This window comes from Alligator mississippiensis, chromosome 7 (genome assembly GCF_030867095.1).
Source record: "Alligator mississippiensis isolate rAllMis1 chromosome 7, rAllMis1, whole genome shotgun sequence".
NCBI lineage: Eukaryota > Metazoa > Chordata > Crocodylia > Alligatoridae > Alligator > Alligator mississippiensis.
The window spans coordinates 14,766,657-14,785,144 of NC_081830.1; the positions used below are offsets into that span (position 1 = coordinate 14,766,657).

Here is an 18,488-nt window from a genome sequence, read left to right on the forward strand (position 1 = left end):
TTGGAGATGTTCAAGAAAAGATTAGACAGGCACCTAGCTAGGGTTATTCAACCCCCATGCTCTTTCCTGCCTAGAGCAGGGGGTCAGACTCGATGATCTACAAGGTCCCTTCTGACCCTAGAAACCTATGAAATCTATGAACCCTCTTAATGACTTGTCCCTCCCACCTCAGTCTCTGCACAAGCATCTCAACAGCACAAATAAAAGGTGCTGGGGGCAGGGCAAACCCTTGCTGTACCCTAGACCAAATACAATAAGACTTGTTCAGGTGAAAATCTAACCAGCATGTCCATTTCTACTATCAGTGGTACATGTACCACAGTTTGGAAACTACTGTATTAAGCCATAGATCTGAAGAAGCTTTTAACTTCTTTCTGCCTGGCACACTGTGCTACCATATACCCCTGTAGCAGTGCATTAGAAAGATTAATTTTTATGGGGATCAGACATGTAGGATGCATCGATCAGTCACCTGCCTTATGCTGGTGTAGACAAGAAACCACAAGATGTACAGCCCTACATTTGTGTAACTTGTTTGAATCTTGTGTAGGAATACTGCAGGGACAAGCAGGTTGAAATACATAGCAGTGGTAATTACACTGGTGAAGGTGTAGTGTGTCCATGTCTAGTCAGAGGTATTCATTTCCTCAAGGGAAATAGCTTGTAACAGCCACTGTGAGGCAGTGTGATAACCTTCATGACTGAAGGCATGGATATAAATTGCAAAGGATGAGCAGCTATCAGTGGGCAGCTGCACACACACAGTAGGGGCTGAGAACCACTGATTCACACCCATCGCACACCTAATGGAGCCACATTCTCCTCTATTTTATGTAGGAACTTATACCATAGTTATTATAATGGTGTGTATGCTCATACCACTTTCCAAGCAGTCTTAAGAGCACCTCTGAGAGACAGGACATCCCCAGAGTGGCTTTACTGTCTCATTTCTAGGCTGTCACCTGTCACAAGCAGGCCAGAGACAGGGAGTAAGAGAGCTGCAGTGGAGGGTCCAACCCACCCCCAAATTCTGCCTAAGAGGAACAGGTGCCTCTGCTCCTTCCTCCCTACTAGAAGCCCACCTCTGCACACCACAAGTTCTCCCCAGTGGCAGTTCACTAGACAGGCCACCTCTATCACTGCCTGTTTCTCCAGTGGTGGACAGCAATGGGAGTGGCAGGCCTGGCACTCTGCTGTTCCTCCCTGTGCCCCACTACAACTCAGGTGATTTGCCTTGAGATCCTGTCTGGGAAGGCACTGTTCACATACATGGTTGAAGTATGCCACATCCCTGTCTTTGCTGCCTGCCCTGACTGCAGCAGAGATTGTATTAAAAATAGCTTGACATGACTTGGAGGTGATGCCTAGTGCCAACAAGAGCAGGGTAAGCCAACACATCCTGGCACACCCTGTGCAGGGTACCCATCACCAAGAGAACCGGTGGCTTCCGGTGGCAGCTGCTGCATGGGGTCTTGGCCATGGGCACCTCCGCGCACCACTTAGGTTGCAGAGTGCCTCTTCAGTGGCCCAGCACGACACAAACTAGTCCACATTTTATTATAAAGCTAAGTGTTTAGATCCAAATATGCCTAGACCAGAAAGCAAAAGACAGAAAGAGGAAGAAAGAAAGAGTGATAGATAGATCTTTTGAAAAGTAACGAACCCACTTCTTGTGCAGTTCGAGTTCATTAAGCAGATACTGAAGAATTCTGTATTCTCTATATTCAAGTGGTTTCTATACAGGTTTCAATGTTTGGTCAAATTAGTGTTTTTATTACCGACAAGTATTTCATTCTTGGCTCTTTGGGAGGGCCGTCACTTTTTGTTATTAATAGTTTGCAATGATGTAAATTTTTTTTTTTCTCTCTCTCTCTCTCTGTTTATCTGTCTCTCTCTCTTCATGTCTCTGCACCCAAGGCCTATGAACACATTCTTTATGCACAGTGAACTTCATTGAAAATAGCTGCTCTGCAGCCCCTGCCCAATGTCAGGAGCACTGCATTCATTTTTTAAATATTGTTGGTTTGTTTTGTTAGTTCTAAAGAAAAGTTTTCATGACGGTATAGCTAATTGTTTAGAGACAAAGCAAATGGGAAATGAACCTAACAAGGTTTTGCAATGCACCTGTAACCACTACCATAGCCATCCCCAGAAGAGCGTTAAAGATCAAGCAAAGACTCCTAGCCCCTCGTTACTGGTCAAGGGAAGTGGCAAGAACATATTGGCCAACAGGTTGCATCTGTTTCTATCTATCTAATCAAAGATCTGGAGTGACAGACCCCTACTTGGAAAGCTTCCTCATCCATTTCATTTGAAACATGTTAATTTTACTTATTCATTTGGATAAAACTAATAAAATTTTCAGTTAAAAAAAACAGTTCCAATAATCATTAACAACAACGCTCTCAGCAGCACACCTTCTAAAAAGAAATCTCTCTAATTAGCGGTGAAGCACCTGCTGCTCCAGAGAATTGTAGGAGCCCACATCCATCATTATAACATCATGCGCTTTAATGGGCGCTCCAAGGAATACTGTGCTGAGGCGAGGAGCCAGGGACACTTCAGGGAGATCTGGCAGATCTCTGGGCATGAAGGGCTGTGACAGAAACAAAGCTATCTATTGTTCTTGATGGGTCCCACTGGGAGTTGTTAGAATAAAAAGTAATTTGGGAAATGCAGGTCTGAGGAAGTCTTCTGGGGCTGGTATGAAAAGGAAGTCAGGGAGTACAGATTAAAGTTTGAGAAGGAAGGAAATGAACAGCTCGCATGTCAAGTTGCCCCCGATGGGTAAGGTAATATGGGTCAAGCCGTGATCGCCAGTTCATGGGAAGGGTGATGCCTTCATTCATTAATTTTGTGAATGAATCCCATTCATACAGTCTGCAAGGAACGTGAGGGACGGGGTGCAGTTCCACCGACACACAAATGCAGCCCAGGTTCCCAGGAGGTCGGCACAGGTGGGCAGGCCCAGGTGTCACGTTCAAAAAACAGTGCTTGGATTCTGGCCTTCAGTGGCAGATAACCAGTTGGTCTGTAAGGTGCCGCCCTGCCGGACATAAATATATGCCCAGGAGCCGCATGCATGACCTGTAGGCTCCCCTGCTACCCAACACTGGGCTCCCAAACAATTGTGCATGCACATACACACATAGCTCTGCCAATGTGCATTAAACATAACCTACAGAGCCTGCTATAAAGCTCCTAGGCCCTCTCCCCACACAGCTCTGGCAATTTTACTTACCGCTGACCTGCAGCCCCTCTTCCTCCCCAGACCTGGGCTCTGCCATCACCAGCTCTAAAAACATCTCTTATTCCTGACTTTACCACACTTACTCTGCCTAGCCCCAAGCCTTTCCAGCCTTGACAATCCCCTTCAATCCTTCTCTGCCCACTCTGCTACCTTACGACTGGATTTTCTTTGTCCAGTTTTTTCTGAAATCTGTGCATCCCAAATGTCAGAAGCCCGGTCCTTGTTGCAGCTTGGGTAGTAGCCACCAGCAACCACCTGTCCTGGACCCGATTCCCATTTGTGTTAATGCATTTTAGTAAGGAGTCACATCTCTCTTATGTTTCCTGCCTTGGGCACGTGACTGATAATTCACCTGGACCCAGACTGTACTCCCCACTTCCATCCCCCACACTCTTCCTCTCTGCATCCCTATTATGACTTGCAGACATGCCTGCTATTCCAGGCCTCACATTGCAGGCAGACATGGCAACTCCACTCTTGAACTGGCCCAACACAGCATTTATTAGGCCAGACCAGAGTTGCAGCAAATACTCATAGAAGAGGGTATTCAGGTCTGAGGCTGGGCTAAACTTTCTTCATCCAGCATTGGTCAGGATGAATGCCTGTTTCCCACCCCCATATCCATAGTCAGCAGTATTATTCCCCCCAGGAAATGACAGTGCATGCCCATACAGTGCTACAAATGCAGCATCAGTCCTTCCAGAAGGAGGCAATGCACACTCGATCACACACTGTGAACAATATCATGCCTTCCAGAAAGGCAGTCACCTACATGCACATCCTGAATAGGCTCAGCATCTATATCTTGGTGCTCACGTGACACACCCACATGCAGCTGGACTTTTTCCACTAACAGAGGGCAGCAGACACACACATGCATGTACAGCACACATACAAGATCCCATTTTTCATAGTAGTTAGGGCCTGGAAGGGACCTTACCGATCATCAGGTCCAGCCCCCGTGCACATCTAGGAAAGACTTCTGGCATCAGATGACCCCAGCAAGGTGGGCATCTAGATGCTTTTTGAAGATCACCAGGATTTTCTCCAGCAGGATGCTGAAGGGACATAACATGCATATTCTTGGGTACCCTGAAACAAATGCACAACTAGCCATGTTATCCCCAGCAGAATAGAATTGGGCACACTTAGGAACATATGTATACACACACACAGCGTTATATAACTGGCACAATTTATTCCAAGAGCAAGCAGCAGCAACACACACACATATACACATACACGCATACACACACTGCACAAGCACAGGGCATGTCTATAAAAGACATTTACTGCAGAGCAGACTAATTAGCTCTGCAGTAAACTGTCAATGTCTACGTGTGTTGTGCTATTAGGTCAAAGTAAACTCTTTAACTTCACTGCAGAATAGTACTGCCAGACATAAGTACTATCCTATGGAGGAGTCACTCCACTTCAATACACATGTAGATGGTGACCGGGCTGGCTGGGGTGTGAGGGTGTCATAGTGCAAGGCTGCCTGTAAAATAACCTTGTCCTGGAGCACCCTCATGACCTGGCCAACCCCTCCACAGCATGTTGAGCTGGGTTGCAGTCCCAGGCTGACCCCCCGAGCCCTTTGCCAGCCAGGGCTGCTCTGCCTCAGCTCAACATACTGTGCTCCAAGGCGCATGTGTAAACATTGTGCCCAAGACCAAACTGCTAGAGTTTATTGTGTTAAATTAAGTTCATGTGTACATGCACAAAATACTTTGGACTATCTGAGACTTGAAGAGCTTTATAGTTTTTTACCTGTCCCACTCTGTGTCCCACATGTAAAACAGTGAGAGAGCATTTTGAGGTGTATGTGACTGCCATAAAAAAAAAAACCCAAATGAACAGTTAGGAAAGGAGTGGAGTGGATGGGACATTCAAAAAAAAATCTGACATCTATCTGGGAAATCAGGCTGTTTACTTAACTTTACCTACACACGTTACAATTTTACCATTTTGACCATGACTCACATAAGACCTTGGCACCTCCTAAAATTGACCATTTGTTTTTTGGTGAAAAAAAGGGGTACAATTTTTATTCAAGATAAAACAGCATGCTACAAAAGTAATATTTTGATCTCATGTTTGGTTCTCTATGCTATTTATAGCAAGGTGGGCATCCCCGCTAGGCGCAGCTAGCTCCCTACCTGCCTCTGGGCATGCCGCCCGCCTGTCTTGGGCCTCGCTCACTCCACCCTCTCTCACAGGGTCTCTTTCTTGCGTCGACAACCTATGCCACTTTACTCCCTCTTGGAGTGGGCACCTTTAACCACAGGCTTAGCTAGTCCATTCCTAGGGTGGCAGGCGTACCATCTGTTGGGCCTTTCCCGCAACCCTCACCGGGGTAGTGGCCAGCCAATTACCCGACCGGGTCTAAGCATACTCCGGCCCCTTTCAGGGTAACACTAAGTGTCTGTATATGTACTGGGCCCTCAGCCCTCTGGTTCCTCTCCCCCTTCACTGGGGCTCCCAGGCTCTGCCCCCTTCACTCCCCGGTGGGCTCAGGTGGCCGTAGCCATGCCTGGTCCTCACTCTCCCTCCTCAGGGTCTTGTACCCCACAGGTCTCAGGTGGCCACAGCTGTGCCTGGCCCCACTGCCTCCGGTGTCACCTGACCCACCCGAAGGTGGGAGCTCAGGTTAAGGCACCCGACCAGCCTTTCACCAGGGTGGTAACTGGCCTAGTATTTCCTGGGGGCTCCTGCACCACTGAGCCCCACCAGGCCAGGTGGCAAGGTGAAGTTTTAGGTCATGCCCAGGACCAGGAGCCTCCTAAACCAACCCCTAGGCAGAAAAAGAGCACCACCACCTAGTCTGCATGACTGGGCATCACAAACTAGATAGTTCCCCTTGCTAGTCCTAACTGTCCAGACCTCTTTCCAGGCTTCTTCTTGAAGCTGGCCCTTTTCCTATTTTCCTGTTCATTTGGGAACTGGGGGAAGGGGAAGAAAGAAAGAAAAGTGGAGATGTTTCTGTCCACTTGGAGTAATGTCCAAGGCTAGATCCAAAGGTCCCCTTTTTGGGGGAGGGAGCATACCAATCTAGCACAGCCACATACACAGGGCCAGACCAAGCCAAGGGGTATCTCCCTCTTGGCTGCCTGGGGAGGGAGTGAAGGAGGGGGGTATCATTTTTAAGCGAAGAGTACAAAAAGAGGCAGGTTAATTCCTAAAGTGTTTTCTGTCTTGTGATGGACTATAATCTGGGTCTCCCATTCTCTCAAAATGTGCCCTAGTCACTAGACACTTGGCCTTAAAGATAGCCAGGTCCTCCTGCAGCACTGGCTAATTGTTTCTTTTCTGTGGCAATGCAGAAATCCCTGGTGCATTTGGGTTTTGATATCAGCGGGATAACATTTTGGAGCCATTCTTTGGTGTTGCTATATCTCTGTGGGTAGTGAAAGGCTTCCTTTTTCTGTGGCATCTCATTACTCTGTCACAACCCAAAGTTGTGAGTTTTTGTTTCTGTGTGCTTTGGCAATGCTAAATTATGTTCCCGCTAAAATTACAGCTTCCTTGCACGGTGGAGTTCTCTGCTGCGGGACAGAACTCCGGTGCAACGAAGTATTTCCCGCCAGATTTGCAGCTTCTTTGCATGGTGCATTTCTTTTGCATCTCGGAGATGCACAGTGCAAAGGAGTTCCCGCCATTTGTATGGGAGTTTATGCCACATTATTGGACAACTCTAATATATGCATACGTGGTGGCTAGCGATTGGCTTGCTAGCCGTATAAAGAGCTTGAGTGGTTTCCACTCAAGTTGGAGGACTCCACAAACATCAGGAGAGAGAGAGAGAGAGAGAGAGAGAGAGAGAGAGAGAGAGAGAGAGAGAGAGAGAGAGAGAGAGAGAGAGAGAGAGAGAGAGAGAGAGAGAGAGAGAGAGAGAGAGAGAGAGAGAGAGAGAGAGAGAGAGAGAGAGAGAGAGAGAGAGAGAGAGAGAGAGAGAGAGAGAGAGAGAGAGAGAGAGAACTTGCCAGGAGGAGGAGACTTCGCGCTGTGTGAAGATCTCTAAGCGATGTGGACCCTTACGGACCCAACGCGCCTTTCTTAAGCAGGCAACAGAGGTCTAAACAGCCTCTGGCCTCTCCCTGTCACCGAGCGCAATCCTAGACGTATCCCTTTCCTATATACCCAATTTTCGATCCCACGGAGCTTTAACAACTCCGGGGTCTGGGAACCGAACAGAGCCCACAGAGCTTCGACAACTCCGTGGGAAAGAATTGCCGAACCCGCGGAGCCTAGACAACTCCGGGGCCAAAGAACCGAATTTGTCGTAGTCCTCCAACGAGGATTTAAGCGGAGCTGTGCCTGGAAAGCTGTCCAGCCTACACCACTACCATCTTTTGGTGTAAGTAAATGATCTTTTAATCAACCACTATGCGTCCATAATCAATTCTAGTTCACCATGGTCTTCTCCGGTCCCGCGTGCCCGGGCTGCTGGCCACAGCCCACGTGCACAAAGACGGGCCCTGGCTCATCCCCGGTTGGCCCGCACTACTCCATAAACAGTATTCAATTTATATAATTTTTTTCTAAATAGTTGCATAGCCCTCCTCACCCTAGTGGCCTGCCCAGCATGATATGTGTACCTGGGAGATCCTCTTTTGCTGCGTAGCTGCTCAGCCAGCATGCCATCCTGCTGAGCTTACTCTATTCTTTTTAATTCAATAGTAATTATATTTACCTCTGAACATGATGCACAGCTTGATGTTTTCCCATTAAAATGAATAGGAAGTATGTACTTAGACCCCCTAAGTAGTTATGACCACATTTGGCATTCATGGCTGCAAGGCAGATCTCCAGCTGGTCTAAATTGGCCATGTCAAGTTGTGATCAATGGGCCAAGTCCCCAGTGGATGTAAATCAGACCCAGCTGCACTGCAATCAGTGGAGGCACATCTGCATATGGTATAGGTAGATTTGGCTTCTGTGGAGGCAATAGGCCTGATCACCAACTGATTAAAAGCTTTCTAGTTCCATTGGTCTTTTTCAGGAGTCCCCTAATCTGCCTGTGCCTCAGTTTCTCCATCTATGAAAAGGGACAGTAGCCTCACTTTACCATAGCACAATGTTGTGACAAGAGAGTTCATAGTTATTGCAGGGGATGCAGCCTATGTAGCTCCCTAGTGAAGATATTTCCCATGTCTTATGAATGATGTGTGGTTAAATGTATCACTGTTTATAGAGATACCTGTGATGGGAAGCATTTTGATACTTAGAGAATATTGCAGCCCCAAACAATGACTTCAAAACCGTATCCCACAGAAATCAGAGCTAGTTTTCCTTTGAGTGTGGGGTTACCAAGATTTGGGCCTACATGCGATGTTTGATGATGAATTAATAAGAATAAAGCGAAACCCTTGGATGCGGTAACACTAGGGAGCCTTCCCGACTCCAAGTGGGTAGTGAGCTCCCACTAGTCTGGCATGTGGACAGATCAACTGGAAGCTTTTGGGAACTGATCACAGACAAATAGTACAGACAAAAGACAGAAAATATAGATAATATCAAGCATATTTTTCTTGCCTTGAAGGATCCCCAGATGGCAGCAAAGGGTAAGAAATGATACATAAGCCACTGGAATAGAAACTGGATGGAAGGAGCTATTGCTTTAGAATGGGAAAGATACTGGTGATGTGAGTGGTGAATGAGGACGAGTCATAATTTCAGAGTTATTAGGAGGCTCAGAGCTATTCTAGATATGCCATATATAAAATAGTCATACAAACACATTTCTCAATGAACTCCCTGGGAATGAAAGCTGTCCAACGACCATTAAAAGTAAGATTCAAAATAAATGTATTAGAAATGTGGTGCTCAAGGATCTTAGGCTTCACAAAAATCTCCACATAAACCAAAGGGAATTAGGTAACTTGACTGGTGTAAGTGCTTCTAAAAGCACTTTAGGTGCAGAAATATCTTAAACATCTAGGCCGAATTCATTTTTTTGAAATGCAAATTAGGATTCCAAGGCATTTAGATACAAATCTCAAATATATTTAGGCAGCCTTGAAAAATCTCATTTAAAGTTGTGAATCAATCCTAGCGCTATTGGAATCAATAGCTCCAGTGTATACATGGTCAAAAGCCATAGGAGATAGATGGATATAAGCAATAAATGTATTAAAGTCTAAAAGGCCACATGGCCTGGATATGTGTAGCTCAAATGAAGTCATTATCTTCCATTGTCATTTTTCACTAGACTCTTAAACTCCAATCTTAATCTCTCTCAAATCTTGTGCCTCAGTTTCTTCATGTGTAAAATAGCATAAGCTAAACTTGTAGGGTGCTGTGACACAGAAGGCAGCAAACACTAGGATGAGGAGGGCTATGCAAATATCTAGAAAAAAATTATATGAAGTTATATATAATACTGTTTATGGAGTAACCAGATACCACAGAAAATGGAAGCCTTTCACTACCCACAGAGATATAGCAACACCAAAGGATGGACTCCAAAATGTAGTCCCACTGATATCAAAGCCCAGATGCACCATGGATTTCAGCATTGTCAGGATCTGAATGTACGTGCTATGCTTCTGGAGGAATCAATGAGGTATCAATATGCTATACTTCTGGATGAATCAACTTTGGGTGTGGGGGGTGGGTTGCCAGGACATGAAGAGTGTAATTCTGTTTCCCTTTGGACATCGAACTAGCAGTCTTTTTAGCCACGTAAGCTCCAGAAATGTGCTTGTGTGCAGGTTGCAGTTCTGGTTCTCCAGCAGCAGGCTATACATTGGCTGGGCACATGTATGTCCCTTGAGACAGTGGCTGAGCCTGATAAATTAGACAATCAGAAACTTGTAGGCAGCTGGTGTTACACTTTGGAGAGCTAGAAGTGGGCAAGGACTTTCCCATGCCTTAGCCAGGAAAGCTAAGTGGTTAGGAGGGTCACCTAGGAAGCCAGAGACAGGCTTAAAGCCCCCTGGCCCAGATGAGGTTTGAACCCACATACACCTAACTTCTCATATAGCACTTTAGTAATTACACTTCAGGCATTTTCCAGGGGACTCTCTGTCTCTCCTTTTGAAGCTGGCCCCAGGAAGCTGGGGAACTGAGACCGAGAGCTATGTGGGCCCAGTAGAAAGAGAGCAAATGTGAAGGTGTGCATCTGAAATAATGTCCAAGCTTTAATTGACATGGCACTTGTGGGGGGAAAGCTACCTGGACTCTAAAACTAGGTTACATTTGGGTAGAAACAATTTGTAGCTGTCAACTTAGTATGGCTGGTTTCATGCCAATTTATCTACATGGTCTTTGTGTCGGTCTGTCTATCCATCCCATAGCCAAACCTCTTACCAATATAGTTATCTAATCTGGCTGGTCACCAATAATATAGAAGAAGATGATGGTAGGATTTTTGAAACCGTGTGGATGCTAGGTGATCAAGTCTCACCGAGAGCTGAAAGAACTCTTCTTTCTAATTCTCTTAGACACTTCTGACATTTCCATTTGGAGCAACTGCTTTTTTGTTCGAAAGGCAAGGATTTCTTAGGCTGGTATCTTTTATTGGATCAACTATGCAATTGGAATAAAGCTTTCAAATGCAAGGCTTTCAATAGTTGGTTGACTAGATGACCTATCACTTAACTCTGAGGCTGCTTTTGAAACCCTGCCTGAACTGAGTGCAGGAGAGTCTCTGAGGTCTATGTTAAAATCCTTTAAACGTGATTGATGAAAATACATTGTTAGCCCTTTGTGCTAGTCCAAACCCAGAGAGTGAGTTCAGGCTGAGATCCAAGACAGCCGTGTCTCCTCCTCTTTTTCATCATTGCCAGCAACCAAGTTTCCTGCTTATAGACTCACAAAGTCAGTACTGAGGACAAAGTCTCATCCCCACACAATCTACTTGGTTTTCTACGGGCAAACATCTTGCCTTCCTTCTCTGCAGTGCTGACTCCAGGGCAGGAATATGCATGGCCATCTCTGGTCTCAGTGACCCCCCTTGCAGATTTACCGACTTCCCACTGTAGCCCCCAGTGACCCTCACGCAAACTATTTGGACCAATCTGAGTGACTGGAAATGAATGAACACTTATTTTCATTGCATATATGCATACATGTCAAATGGAGTAATGCCGGGTCCTATTCCTGCATGCTTAAACTGAGAAAAAAAAAATCATTCAGTGTAGGAAAAAAAAAAAAAAAATCACACTCTGAATACAACATGGAGAATGGGTGGACTGAGCAAGAAGCTATCTTTTTAAGCAGAGAGGCTGGAATCAATTAAAATGCTTGGCTGTATTTGCAAGTAGAAGAAGGTTATTAAAGGGAGATCAGATTTTGAAAACAGCTGAAGGGTGTGCGAGTGCTAGCTGTTTGTAGGGGTAGTGAAAAATTAGAAAGTGCATAGAAAAGCAGGTGTAAGAATTATCCAGAAATTTGCATTTGAGAGACAAATCACTTTCATTTATAAGAAGACTGAGAAGAGGCTTGATACCAGAATTTGAACACCATCAGAGGGAGGCAATGTTAACACAGTGAGAAAAACCCATCTAGAAGAACTATGGCTGAAAACTGAAATTAAATTCAGACAAACTCAAATTAAAAATAAGGCATATGTGTTTTAAGAGGATGATTGAGCACTGAAATACACTATCAAGGTAAGTGGTAGAGTCCCAGCAACTGATGTCTTTGGTGTAAGGCTGGATTTTCTTCAGGAAAGGCTGCTAGATTTTTTCGTCTTACATCTGCACATCAAAGGCCATTACATTTTAGAGTTTTTCCCTCAGCAAACCCTTCCTAATGAAATCCTCTAATGAGCTTTTATGATGTCTGGATTGATTGACATTCTTCATATGATTAGCTAAGGGGGATGCATTCAGACAGATAAAGGGTATGCAAGCAGATAGACATGGGGTGTGCAAGCAGAAAGATATAAACCTAAGTCGGATCCTCTGGTCTTAGAAAGCAGGCCCAGTTTTGTTTCTAGTTTGGATTTGCTCAGTGGATGGGAAGCCAAGTGCAGAGAGAAGGAGAGAGAAAGAGCTAGCCATTAAAAGGAATCAGGTAATCAGGGCAATTACAGCTGCTTTGAGTGATCCTTTCCTTCTTAGTCCAACCATTGCAAACCTATGTAGTTTTGCAAACTTAGTCCTTAGAGAGCTAAGGGCTAGCTTGGATAGCAGAGTGCAAGTTTGCGTTCCTGTGGCATCCAAAGTGTTCATAGATGAGTTTTGTCAGCTCATCAAATCCTAAATCATCTCTGCACTTCAACATACTTTTGAATTTTAAACTGAGATCAATCCAACACTATGTGTCTGTAGCTCCTTCAGAGACCTGGGAAGCAAGCTTCCTGCACTAGAAGCAATGATTAAAACCAGTCAGGTGTTGCAGCATGGAGGAGACCAACTAGGGTTTTTGAAACAGCCTAAGTGACTTGGATAACAGGTTTGCACTGACTTGCAATGGAGGTGGGCAGCTAACAGCTCCAAGCTCCTCTAAAAACCACAGCCAATATTTGGAAAGCCTTTTAGAAAGTTTGTAACACTAAACATCATCTACCTAACCAAATCTCTCCTGCATTGTCAAGAGGATCACACAGCATCTTCCTCCACACTTATGAATCAACTGTGCATCTCTAGCAGAACACAGCACAATTTATGCTCCAAGACTCATGACTTCATATCACCAGCCTGGGCTGTAACTGCAAATGTAGGTGTCTCTGACTGTGAAAAATATATCCTTAGCCAGTCCCATCTCAGCCCTCTTCATGGTTTTTTTTTTTTTTTTTGTAAGAGACAAGGAAAGTGGGTCAAATTTCAAAGAGTAAAGCCTTGGACATCTTTCCCTATTCTTCCTCTTATTTAATACCCTCCCAGTAACTCTGATGCTGAAAATCCTCCCCAAGGTTTACTAGATAAGATGAATAAAGCTACTACTTCTGAAAGGCAGATCATTCATGTAAGGATCCTACCCTGCAGTGTGAGTTACCGCTGTAAAACTTACAGAAACTATTTCCCTACAGCCTTTTTATAGTGCAGTTGACCCAATTACTACTAATCACGGTCAGCTGACCCCCTCTGATTGGTTATGGGGCTGCTTTTAAGAAACCCCTCCAGCACCTGAGCTATTTTATTCATTGCTTTAGTCTTCAGTTCCTGAGCAGCTTTTGTTCTAACAATGTCCATGGCTGTTTTGGTTTTTGATCCTGCCTTTGACTTGTTCCTAGGTTTTAGCTTTGAATTTTCCATGCAGATCTGTTTCCTGATCCTGGTTTGGCTTGCTTTTGGTGTATATCTGTGAATTATTCTTCTAACATAACTTGACTTATAATTCTAGAATTCTTTCCCCGGCTTGGCATTTGTTTCCTGACTCGTAACTTCTCACAATTATCCCTGCAATCTCTAGTCTAGTAGACCATGATAATTCAGTCTCAAGAAGTCACTTAAAAGTTAACAACATCTGTTCAGTTATACATCTTCCTTACCATTATTATTTAGGTAGCAAGTATTAAACACAAGCAGAAACAACACACGTTGGAAAAGTCCTTGGGCTGGGAACTGACAGCTGCAGGGTATTTGCAGCCTTTGGGGAGGGTGAAGGAGCAAACTCCTGTTTTATGGGTCTGATGAGGAGTTAGAACAAGATCCCTGAGGAGGAGAGAGCTATTCTTGTATCCATATTGCGCTTGTGGAGAGGAGTACACGCCGTCCCCTAGAAATGGGGGCATTCTCTACCAGGAGTCCTGGCTTCCACTGTGACCTATGGTAGAGGGTTGAGTTTGAAGGGTTAGGGCAGGTTCAGGATGGGAAGTCAGGGATGTCTGTGTTGAGCTCCCCTTTAAAAAATGCACTAGTGCCCAGTTGTTAAATCAGAAATGATGAGAGCTGGATGTCAGGGCTCCTTGTCTCGGGTATAAGTAGAGGAGTGCGCTATGCAGCAGGCCTCCTAAACTACATGCAGATTTTAGAAGTGAATATGCTGTTACAGTGAACGCTAAGGTTTTTCTGAGATACCTATGAGAGTTGGAAGCCCAAGTACCATGACAGCTAATGAGAGTTTATTGTCCGCATCCCTTAAACAGCTGGGCAGATGTTAGTCTAAGCAGGAGAAAAGGAGTTTGACCACCTGCTGTAGGCCTATAGATTAATACAACTATTGCTCAGTGCATGTCCAAATTGTACAAAGGTTGTGCTACAGCATTGACCAAAACAGGCCACACTGGGGCATGGCTACACATTATTAATGCACAGTGGTTACTGCACATTTAATTTAGTACTTTTATAATAGATTTGTGCATTCTGGGTAAGAGGCCAGGCACCTAGAAGGTAGGCAAAAGAAAGCTTATGGCTAAATGTATGTCTCTTTACTCACTTAGATGGCATGTCAACGGCTGTGTAATTGCAGCTTCTGGCACTTACAGTTGAAGATTTTATTTCTCCCTGATGTGAAACAGAATAACCTTGCACAGGTATCTACTGGTGTAGTGGTTTTGAATCTCTTCCTCATGTTTTAACCCTATTAGGACAGCTGGCTAGGAAGTAAGAAACCCAGGTCCTAGTTAGCAGAAGGGTTGGGGCCTGTGGCTTTAGAAGTAAGAGGCAGAGCTAGGCCATGTGCATATCGCTGCCCCCTGCCACCCATCCTTCCTGCCCCCCACCCCGTCCTCTTTTTTTGATACTGGAAATAGGGCTTAGGCTCTTGCACATGCTCAGCAGGAATGAGTGAGCAAGGTTTTATTCTCAGTGTCGCTTCAGGCTTGCTCTGGGGACCGTGCAGACATGCCCAGGGCAACTTTTCACTCTGCATCCTCGGAAGGAATCTCTGTCTCAAGGTTCCTCACTTCTAGAATATGGATACTAAAATTACCTCCCATCTTTGGCATGCACGTGGATTCACTGACTCATATCTGCCTCTGACTTCAAAGATGTAATATGGCAAGGACCTTTCTTATGAGTTTTCTTTCCTTTTGATATTTCTGCATTGCAGATTGCACAGTAGTGCAAATATAGTCAAGTTAGTTGTACAAGAGAACCCCATCTGCTTCAGGTAACCCTGAGTTGTAACCTGCGCTGGATACATGCCAGGGGGAGGGGGGACCTGTTCCCTTTGTCTCAAGTTTCCCTGCCACTGCGGGTCATGTGACTAGCTTCCTCACCTGGAAAGGTGATGTCATTTGAAAGCACCAGGCATTAGCCAGTGGGGCTGCTCCTGGTGGGACCTTAGTGATGAGGTCACGATAGGGGATAAAAGAGGTCTCCATGAAGAAGGAGGGCAGAGCTACCTTGAGCTGAAACATCTTTAGCAGAGCCACCCTGGAGCCCTAGGGCTCATGGGGAGAGAGGAGGAGCAGCTGAATGCTGCAGCCCTCTCCCTTTGTCACTTGAAACTGGACACAAGCAACTGCCCGCCTCCAGAGGAAAGCAACCAGCCTCTGGATGATACTTGGGAGTAGTCTACTGGAACCTATCTAGATATATAGTTTGCAGTAACACAGTTGTGTAATCAAAGGCTATCTAGTCACACTGTTTGCTCTAAGGGTATTTTTTGATCTTGCACTACCCTGTATCTTACCCCAGGCTGCCTTTTTGTACCAATAAAATTTTTCCTCCGAGTTTGGCATGGGAGACCTATTGGGAGATGGACTGGCCCCTTCCACCCTGAATCTGTGAAATATGACAGCCCCTCAGACCACTTTCCCCTCACTCGTATACACACAGGGTCCCAGCTCCCCTTAAACCCAGGCATCTCATACACCAATGGCCCCTCTCTGCCAGATCAAGCCCATGGGGTGGCCTAGTGGAGACACTGCATGCAGCTTGCATTCTGGGTCGGCTACATTTGCAGCTTGCAGCATTTGTACAGCTCTATCCCTGCACGCCGCATGCAACACAAACCGGTCCCATCATCATGCACAGCATAAGATGCTTGGGGCCAGCCTGGAAGCCATGCTACGGACAGGATGCAGTGCCAGTCTGGGTTTCATACTGCATGTATTATTTGCACCAGCCTGGGCTCATCTATATAAGATGCTGCATCACCGTAGCGATGAGCTACGATGAGGTAGATTCTCGCTGTGAGAACGTAGTGTTGGCGGGCACTAGCCGTGTCACTACCACTACTACCTAAAAAGAGGTAGCAATGAGCTACTGTGCATTCATGTATTGCTGTGCAGTCCTGGCAGGTACTGAGCATTCATTTAGCACTTGCTAAAGCTAGTACTAAACGTCTGCACAGTAAGAACTGCCCAGTGGGGCGGACATGGAGATGCACCCATTGACTGTGCACACTGCATCCTGCATGCAGGGTGGGTCAATGAGCCCAATCCAGAAACCCAGATTTGCCTGTATAGTTTGTCATCTGAATAATTGATTGTATCAATTAGTAAACAAAACTCTTTAATTCTTCATTATCTTGCAATTGATTGGATATATTTTAGAGGATGCAAAGATAGTAAAATTGATGCATGAAACATTACTTTCCCACTTCAACAGTGTCAACCAAAATGACAAAAACCAATTCTTTGACCTTACAAAGTTACAGAATTAACCTAACCAGCTTCATCTTTAATATGCAATTTTACCACAATACTATGAAAAAAGACTAATTTCATGTGTAAATTAGAAAAGAAAAATATAACAGAAGGAGAGTCATGAAAGAAAGATGGACATATTGTTCCTGGAGTGGATCAGCCTGTGGAGCAGTTTCCTCAGGGCAGCTTGGATCTCCTTGTTCCTCATGCTGTAGATGACCGGATTCATCAATGGAGGCACCACAGAATACAGAACAGCCGCCAGGAGATCCAGAGGGGACGGGGAGTCAGAGATGGGCTTCGTGTAGGCAATGCCGCCAGTGGAAATAAACAGGGAGCCCACGATAAGGTGAGGAATGCAGGTGGAGAAGGCTTTCTGCCGGCCCTGCTCTGAGGGGATGCTCCACACTGCGGTGAAGATCTGAACATACGACACAACGATGAAAACAAAACAGCCTAGAGCTAAAAACACACTGAAGGCAAGAGCTGCCAGCTCCCTGCGGTATGCGTCATAGCAGGAGAGCCTGAGCAGCTGGGGTATTTCACAGAAGAACTGGTTGATGATATTTGAGTGGCAGAAGGGGAGACTAAAGGTGTTCCCAGTGTGCAGTGCAGAGTACATGACACTAGAAGCCCAAGCACCGGCAGCCATCTGGACGCAAGCTCTCCTGTTCATTGTTATCTCATAATGCAGTGGCTTGCAGATGGCAACGTACCGGTCATATGCCATGATGGTGAGGAATGCAAGATCGGCTGTACTAAAGAGGAACAAGAGAAAGACCTGGGACACACATCCAGCATAGGAAATTGTCCTGGTGTTTAAAAGAGAATTGGCCATGGACTTGGGGACAATGACAGAGATGGAGCCAAGGTCAAGGATGGACAAATTGGCCAAAAACCAGTACATGGGGCTGTGGAGGTGGTGGTCCGTAGTTACAACAGTCATAACAAGGAGGTTCCCCACCAGAGCTGCCAGGTACGCTGCCAGAAAGGTGACAAAGTGCAAGATCTGCAGCTCCCGAGTGTCCGAGAAGCCCAGGAGGAGGAACTCGGTTACAGTGGTCCAGTTGGACATCTTCCCTCCCAGGGCACCGTGCAGGTCCTGGGTATAATAAAAAAAGGGCAGGGGTAAGGAGGAGAGTAACAAACTCAGTGGCTTTGATATTGCCGTCAATAATGTCTCCAAATTTCATGCTAAGAATGGAAATATTCTTTTTTTCTTCCCATGAAATATTTGATTTTAATAAATGATTTTTCCCTGGCAAGACCCTACATAAAATACCATATTTTTATATTCCTTTAGAAAGTGAAGAAAATGTTAACCCAGCCACACCTCAGGATTCTTTTCCTTTGCTTTAAATCTGAAAGTCTATTGTTTTTTCAATAGATCTCACCTAGAAAATGTATGCTGGAAAGAAATATGTATGAAATAAAAGATATTATATAAAAAAGATGCATTCCTTAGAGGTCCCAATCCCACCCCTCTCCTCTTCCCACCCTACTTCCAATATGCTATGTAACATCATCTGCATTTATAGCAAAAACCTTAAAAATGTCTTCATTCACTCTTGTAGCTTTGAATCAATTATACATAAAATGCAGAATGATTTGTGTAGCCAGTTTTTCCAACTTTTAATGTTTTAAAATCTCCTCTGCATCTTACTAAGACAGGACACTTCACCGATGCAGCAAACTTACTGAAATTGTTTTTGTGGAAGTTTCCTCACTCTTGTGTCACATTCAGGCTTCCCC

The 18,488-nt window shown here is 45.2% G+C and overlaps 1 protein-coding gene across 1 annotated transcript in view; it reads right to left on the bottom strand.

Moving 5' to 3' along the window:
• LOC132251797 (olfactory receptor 14A16-like) overlaps positions 1 to 17,682 on the bottom strand; it is a 32,135-nt gene extending 14,453 nt beyond the window's left edge. The window contains exon 1 of the mRNA XM_059731724.1: positions 16,898 to 17,682. Coding sequence (XP_059587707.1) covers positions 16,898 to 17,682 — 785 coding nt within the window. The remainder of the gene's footprint in view (positions 1 to 16,897) is intronic.
• Positions 17,683 to 18,488: the final 806 nt, after the last annotated feature.